This window comes from Argentina silus, assembly GCF_951799395.1.
Source record: "Argentina silus genome assembly, chromosome: 21".
NCBI classification, from domain to species: Eukaryota; Metazoa; Chordata; class Actinopteri; order Argentiniformes; family Argentinidae; genus Argentina; species Argentina silus.
Window position 1 is genome coordinate 8,000,520 of NC_139675.1, and position 8,387 is coordinate 8,008,906.

At 46.7% G+C, this 8,387-nt stretch overlaps 1 protein-coding gene across 1 annotated transcript; it reads right to left on the reverse strand.

The window, feature by feature from the left end:
- Positions 1-1,536: 1,536 nt before the first annotated feature.
- On the reverse strand, positions 1,537-8,193 carry LOC310820995 (stromal interaction molecule 2-like; the record flags this gene model as incomplete). Its single annotated transcript, XM_083692839.1, has 11 exons — positions 8,065-8,193; positions 7,076-7,187; positions 6,829-6,940; positions 6,516-6,631; positions 6,105-6,282; positions 5,832-6,009; positions 5,015-5,176; positions 4,648-4,748; positions 3,987-4,240; positions 3,182-3,368; positions 1,537-3,010 (listed from the first exon to the last, which is right to left on the reverse strand). Exons 1-11 carry the CDS (start codon positions 8,164-8,166, stop codon positions 1,537-1,539), a joined length of 2,976 nt encoding a protein of 991 aa, XP_083548965.1. The 5' UTR covers positions 8,167-8,193.
- Positions 8,194-8,387: the final 194 nt, after the last annotated feature.

Here is an 8,387-nt window from a genome sequence, read left to right on the forward strand (position 1 = left end):
TTCAACCTTTAATCAACAAAATGATTACTCTCTGAGTTGCTTTGCAGTCTTTTGACACAAAAGAGACTTTCATGACCAATCAGAACTTGGTATTAAAAGTAGGAGATGTGTGCACAACATGATTACGAATCGGCCAGTTTGTCCAAATTTATTTCAAAGTATATTATTATCAATCCATGATACATCACCTTACTACCCCTCAAATAAATATTACAGTGCAGGCTCTTTTCTCTGACTTATGAAAGAAAAGAAAAGACTTTGACAAGTTCTTCAAAACAAGTCATAGACTCTGAAATTATCAACAAAAATAAATAAACTTAATTTACAAACAAATAAAAGACGTACAGTGAAAAGAATTAAAGATTACATTTTTTTGGTGAAAAAAATGACCTAAAGCACCTTTAACTTTAAATCAAGCCTGTAAACAATTCAAAAACAAAAAAACACCTTCCTACCAAAAATGAACAAAACGAGCAGTAAACAAAAATGCTCGCAAAACCAATTTTATCCATTCAAAATCACATCCTCTGAAAAAGCACAGTCTGAAAAACAGAGTAGCATGGCCTTTAACCAGGTTTCCATGTACTATATATCTCCATCTTGTTGCTCGATGTCCCAGCGGGGATGTAGAGGACTAAGTCAATAAATAATATCTCTCTTCCAAATAAAGTGAGTGCACTGAGAGAAATGACAATGAACTATCAAAAATGTTTTCCAATGAAACTACAGCCTAGGCTCTCAATGAAACTATTGGCCTCGTTCTCATGAAACTGTAGCATTAGTTCCAAATTCACCTACTGTACAGGCCTGGTTCCAAACTGTAGCATTAGTTCCAAATTCACCTACTGTACAGGCCTGGTTCCAAACTGAACAATGACCTTAGCTCTCCTCCCCAGTGTTACCCGTCAGATGAACCACCCCTGCTCAAACACTCAAATGTCTCAGTGCTCAGATCTCTGGGCTAAACATGGGCGAAGCATTGTCTTACGCCAGGTGTCGTCATTCTAGCAAGATCTGTGTCGCCTGAACCACAGTGTGGACGGAGTCGTGCTGTGGGGGTGGGGGAGGGGGAGGGGGAGGGGACCTAATTGAGCACTGCTTCAATAAGGTCAAGGCGAAGAGAGCATCAATCTTCTGTCTGCTTAAGACATATAGGCAACATCCCTGACAATGGGTCTTTGGAAACCACGATGAATTAACACCCTGAGGCCTTAAATCAATGTTAACTCACCAATTTAGCATATGCCATTGACTAGATGTACCAAGAAGCATTCATTACACTATTTCAATCTCCACTTCAGCCAGGGCTGTCCAGTCCCTGTTGAAATCAAACATAAGACGAATGTTTATTGTTCTTCTATGTAATCCCAGCCAACAATCACAGTTTCAGTTGGCTTTGAAAAAACCCTAATCTCTAAGACTTGTGTTCACATTTATCCTTTGCTTTGCCTCCAGGTCTCTCTCAATAAAAAACAGAGGTTGTGAACCTCAGGAGACGTCCGGGTCAAATAAAGGTTTAAGAAAGTGTCATTTCAGTCAGAGATTCTGGAGGCCTCCCTGTGGCCTCTCTGAAGTGCAATCCTTCTTCTTCTTGAACAGGTTCCTGAGTTTCGATGACTTTTTGACCTTTTCTTTATCTTTGTCTTTGCCCTTGTGCCTCTCACCTCTTGTTTCCAGGGGCAACATTTTTGAGGATGGGGCTAACCCCTGGAGAGGTGGCCTGTCTCCTTCCATCATGTCCTTGGGCAGGTCAGGGGTCGTGGCTGTAGTCGCCATTGGAACACAGGACTTCTCCACAATGCTGTCATACACCAGCTGGTTCAAAGGGTCAGAGGTCCGTTGCCATGGCGCCAGGGAGGTCAAGGTGAGGTCAGGCTGTCCCAACTGACTACTTTGAACTGAACTCAATGATTCGGACTCCACAAACTCCTCCCTGGATGTCCTATGTTTGGGCATTTCCATGGCAACGATGATCCTATCCCTGCAGATCTTTCCTGTGGGTGTGTCTATAGAACTGTCAATCTGATCTCTGGATGTATGTCTTCTGTGAGAGCCTGCAGACATCTCAAGTTCTTCTCTCGTCATCTTCCTTGCGGCAGACGTTGAGTCCTTGAGAAAATCTGGCTGTTCCTTGGGCATTCTGCGAGGAGAACTGTCCGCGTGCAATTCCATTTGTCCTCTAGCAAGCATCTTCCTCGAGGGGTTATCCATTAAGAACTCAAGCTCATCTCGAGATATCTTTCTCACCGGGCCGCCAATAGTATCCACCGTTTTGTCCCTGGGTATTCCTCTCAAAAGATAATCTGTAGGAACGTCCCCTTTGTCTCTTGCTAACCTTTTTGAGCCGGTGTCAAAAGACACTCCCATCATCTCCCGAGATAACTTCCTGGAGACAGTGTTCAACGGAAGCTCAAAATCATCTCTGAGCATCTGTCTTGACGCGCTGTCCATCGAGAAACCCATCATATCTCTCGATATTTTTTTTCTGGTCTCCACATCTGTTGAGGCTCCACGCTCATCCCTCAGCATCATCCTGGCTGTGTGGTCCAATGAAATGTTGCCGCTATCTCGAGATATCTTCCTTGAAGCAGTGTCCATGGAAGGGTCGATCTCGTCCATAGATGCCTTTTCTATGGGAGTGTCTGTGGAAGACTCCATTTTGTCTCTCATCGTCTTTCCTGTGGCCATGTCTGCGGAAGCATCCAGTTCTTCTCTGGATATCTTGTGGATTAGGGGTTCCAGTGAAGCATCCAGTTCTTCTCTGGATATCTTGTGGATTAGGGGTTCCAGTGAAGCCTTCAGTTCTTCTCTGGACATCATGTGGATTGGGGGTTCCAGTGACGCTTCCACTTCTTCCCTGGAGATTTTTCTCACTGGGGTGTTGGCGAACATCTTAATTTCATCGTGGAAGACCTTGCGAGGGGACGAGTCAATGGTGGTGTTAGGAAACATTCTGCCGACAGAAGGGGTGGTCATGAAGTCAGAGTCTTTGAACATCTCCTGAGGTTCCCTATGAAGAGAGTGAGAGAAGGGGGAATAAAGGACGGGAGAGGGGGTAGAGAAAGAAAGAGAGAAGAGATAAAGATACATTCTGTTAATGTGTAGATCATTCTTATACAGCATAAAGACTGAATTCAATGATATAGCTGTGTAGCTGTTGGTGTTGTCATCTTTGACGTACTGTCTCCTCTGCGGGTTGATGAAGAGCTGCTCCTCTTCCTCAAAGCAGGGGAGCGGGGCTCGGCTGGGGATCAGGATGTCCGGGTCGGAGGAGATCATGTTGGGGGGCTGGCCCATGTGGCCGGGGCGACGGGACCGACACACAGTAGGGCCTCCCCGAGACCGAGGGGAACGCTTCATTGGAGGAGCTGGAGGAGGGTCATAGAATCACTCCATCCTAACATATAACATGATTGTACATGACGTCAGGGTTCTCCCCTCATTTTTCATGTCAAAATGTTGCTAAAAATGCAGCTATAATACTGAATTAACTGAGGAACATAATACTGCTTTCACTTTCATTTTCGCTTTTAACAAACAGTGTTATTGGCAATCAAAGATAGTTACTCTATCATTACTAAATATCAGTTTCATTTCCTCTGAATGGTTTACAGACTTGGCAGAGCCAAGCGCCCCACTTACATTCTTTGTGGAGAACCCTGGATGTTCTGAGAGCATCCTCCTTCCCACAATGAGACATTGTATGGCCCCATATTGACTCTGACTCTTTGTCGAGATTAATACATCGGTGTTTGTATCCAATGCTTCAAAACATGCCCTTCTCATTGTTTACAGTTGGTGTTGCTTTTATCCAGTGTGTTTACTACATACATCCTCATTGGATCTGAGAAGGTGCTGTACAAACTTTTTGTTGGGTAGTTGAAAGAAAATGAGAGTCTTATTATGGTAGCGGATTAAGTTAGAGATGGTTAGGTTGGTTGGTTGGATAGAATGTTAGAACATAACAAATTAACTCATTCACATACCAGGGATCTGTTGTGAGATGGTCGATACACTGTCTTCCAATAGATCCTCCACCGACCCGTGTACCGACCCGTGGGAGGGGAATGGGGGGACGGAGACCCTGGGCATTACCACCCAGTTGTGGTCGGAGTAGAGGGTGGCAGTCAGACTGGCTAGGCCAGAATTTCGGAGGACGGGGAACCCAAACAGCCGCTCGATCTGCTGCCAGCGGTGGAGACGTTCCCGCAGGCAGGCCGTCACCTCCGACAGGGAAGTCCTGGAACAGGATGACGTATATATATGTGTCAACTCCGGAACACGATGTAGATGTCAGAGCCGTCACATCATACACACTTAACAGCAACAACAACAACAGTGGCTTCTCTACACACACACACACACACACACACACACACACACACACACACAAACACACAAACACACAAACACACACACACACACACACACACACACACACACACACACACACACACTTCGTTACTGTGGAACCACTCCCACAAATCATCTCCGTAACACCAGTCAGTGTCAACTCCATAACATTCTACAATAACGGAACAGAGGTGGTGGTGGTCTGGGTTTGGTAGATGCTAAGTGGGATCCTTGGAATGACTCCCATACCCTATCCATAACCCAAACCGAAACCTAACATTAACCCTTACTCACTTGGCCTCCAGGATCTTGTGGTCGACCTGGTCCAGAGAAGAGCTGTGGGCCACGTGTAGAGTCCCCAGGACTGAACTCCTCTTCTTATTTATCTTCTCTGCCTGGAGAAGACACACAGACACACACACGCAGTCACACACACACAGACATTTAAAATACCTCTAGAAAGAGTGGAAAATCTCTCTCTGCACCCAATCAATCCACCCATTGATGATATATGGATTGATTGGGTTACTTTAGGACCACGGCCATTTCCCTGACCAGGAAAAACACTGGACCCTAGTTACAGCTACTCATAGCCATACGCAAACAATAAATAAAACCAAACATTGATGGATGTATTGACAGTTTCACTTCTCCCTCCTACCTCCTCCTTGGCAGTTTTGAGCTGTAGCTCTGCGCCCTGCTTCTTGACGTTGTAGTACTGGACCTCCACCTCATGGGTCAGCTGTAGCCAGAGCTGCAGGGCCTCGCTGACTGACCAGTGGGCCACCATGTCCTTCTCAGCCTTCTTCAACGCTCCACGCACCTATACACAGCAAAGGACAACACAGGAAAGGGGTAAAAAAAAATGCACAATTTATTGACCTTTGACCCTTAACCTTTTGGATGGCGGTAATGTCCCTCATTTCCTGTTATTGGTGAAAGTAGCCTTGTAAAGCTAGCTACTGTAGGTCTCCTGAGTGCGAGCGAAAGCCACCTAGAATAAGCCCAGGAAGTTATTTCCGACTGAAAATAGGCACTCTCAAGTTCTCACCTACACAACACAGGACGGGACATGGAATGGGTTACACACATGTAGTAAGAGTAATAAACACTAGAGATTGTACTCCCCTAAATTAACTGTAGGCAGTTTTCCTGGACACAGATTAATCCCAGTCCTGGACTAAACCACATTGTCAATAGAAGATGCATTTGACGAACGATTACGCTTAATCTGTGTCTGGGATAACCAGCCCTGTGAGTGTGCAATGAATAGGAAAGATAGCAGGTCCCTTCTCTAGGACTAGAAGTTGAGGCTGGTGGAGGTACAAATGATACTGTTCCTCATTCCATGCATTATAATGAGCCCATCCTCCGGGATTTCTACCTCCACCAGCCTCCCCTGGTGTGGCCATATCGACAGACATACAGAATACTTGTTTTGTCTTCATAATTTTAAAATGACCTTGTGATAGTTGTACCTGTTCCAGCTCTTCTTCTGCGTATCTCAGCCTGCTCAGTTCACTCACAGCGCCCTCTCTCTGTTGGTGGAGGCGGTGCGCCTCCTCCTGCGCTCCAATGATCTCATCTCTCATCTTCTCCTCCAGGTTCTGTTTGGCTTCTGCCACGTTCCGCTTCTCCTCCTGGGCAAGCTCCAGTCTGGGAGCGTGCACACACACACACACACGTTAGCAATCACACGTGCACACACGCACGCACGCACACGCACGCACGCACGCGTCACCGTCACTCACTGTCCCTGTAGTTCTCGGAGGCTCAGCTCAGCCTTCTGCAGACCATCCAGGTCCTTCATCATCCTGGAGATGTGGATCTTGCTGTTCTTGTTCTGGACCTGGGCGAACCAGCAGCCTCCCACACCCATCACCACCGACACGATCAGCACAAGGTCCTTCATGTAGTTATGAGGGGGTCCTGAGGGGGAACGACAGCCATGTGAATGCCAACAACAGCCACAGGAATGCCTAGCCCCCCCCAGGTGTATATGCTGACATATTGACTGTTAAACGTGTGAGGTGAATGGAAGGTATGTGTGTGTGTGTGTGTGTGTGTGTGTTAACTCACTTCAGATGATCTTGTTTAGAACACGCGTGTTCAGTGTGTCTGTGTCCGTCCGTCTGTGTCTGTGTGTGTGTGTGTACACGTACGTGTAAGGGGTCCGAACAGCACCACGTCAAGCGCTTTGATGTTGAGTTTCTGTTTGTCTCTCTGGTCCAGGATCTTCAACTGGGCGCTCATGAATGACGGCTCATTGGCTGCAATCCTACACACAAAGCAATAAGACCAGCACTGATTGGCTAAGGTTTCCATAGATACAGTATATAGCTGGTTACTAGTAAGTGACATACAATCAAGTGTCCTGATTGGGCAGAATGGTGAGAGAGTTTCACCCCGAAATGTTCTGATTGGATGTGCTCACCAGGAAGTGTTGCAGCGGAGTTTCTCATTGGTTGTTCTCACCTGGGGAGGGTGTTTCCATTGACTCTAAAGTCTTTGAAGTTTTTCTCGTACTGTGGCAGCTCGACAAAGTCTCTCAGCCAACGAAGAACCTCTTCCTGAGTCCAGTTATGCACTGAGAGAGAGAGAGAAAGAGAGGGGGGGGGGGGAAGAGAGAAGAGAGGGGGGGGGGGGGGAGAGAGTTGTAAACAGGGCGACGGATACACATATGAAGTCATTACACACACACACACACACACACATATCCTACCTTCAGAGGCCTTCCATCCCCCCCACAGCTCTTCTATCGTGATGTGTTGGTCCTCTCTGTGGAGGTTGCTGTGTTTGTTGGTCTGTTGCTGCTTCATGTCCTCTATAATGAACTACAGCCAAGACACACACACACACACACACACACACACACACACACACACACACACACACACACACACACACACACACACACACACACACACACACACACACACACACACACACACACACACACACACACACACACACACACAGGATAAGGAATTCATAAAGCTCAGTCAATTAGCATAAAAAAAAAAGCATAAAAAGCATAAGGTTAGGGGTCACGCACAAACACATACACACATGCGCACGTAGTACATTTCCACACCACTTTTGGCCAGTGTATGTTTTTAACTCATAAACATGCACTCATGTTTTAATTTGGGGATAGAATTGGCTGTGTGTGTGTGTGTCCACTGTCTTGGTATCTGCCCTGGCTGTAACAGGACCCTTCATGCGATGGACACAGGAATCCTAGGCCTGTCTTCTGATGAGCAGACCCCTCCCCTCCAGTCTCCTTGGTAACAGAAACCCGAGCCCTGGGATCCTCTACCCCACCCTGAGACGACATTCTGGAGTGTCCCGACATTGAGTTCTAGTTCCAGAACCACCCCCAAACGTTATAGAGTTACAGACAGACGGACAGGAAAACTAACAGACAGACAGGACAGCTAACAGACAGACAGAAAAACTAAGACAGAGAGACAGACAAGAAAACAAATAGACAGGCAGAAAAACTAACAGACAGGCAGACAGGAAAACTGACAGACAGACCTGCACGCGCACGCACACACACACAAACAAACACACACACACACACATTACAGTGACATGGGCACCAATGCTACACCCTCTCAAGAGTCAGCCTCAGTTTTCAACTGGCCAACCTGCATGAATACACAGCAGGTCAAAGGTTCAAAAGGAAAAGAAGAGGCTACTTCTTACCTCCATGCTCTCCTCCACCTCGATCCCTCCATCCTGGTCGTCGTCCATCTCTCTGTGGATGTGTCTGAGGGCCTCCAGGCTGAAGCGGTCCGCCTCGCCCATACAGGGGGGGGAGACCAGAAGGCATGGGTCTATGGAGGGAGGTGGGGGGGGGTTACAATCATTAACTAACCCTTGCTCTTGTGTGTGTGTGTGTGTGTGGGGGGGGGGGTGTCATCAAGAGCATGCTTCATCATACTTCACATCACACCAATGGAAATAAAAATATTAATGAGCAGATATATGAGGACATATGGAAATATGGGGCATAGGAAAACTAAATA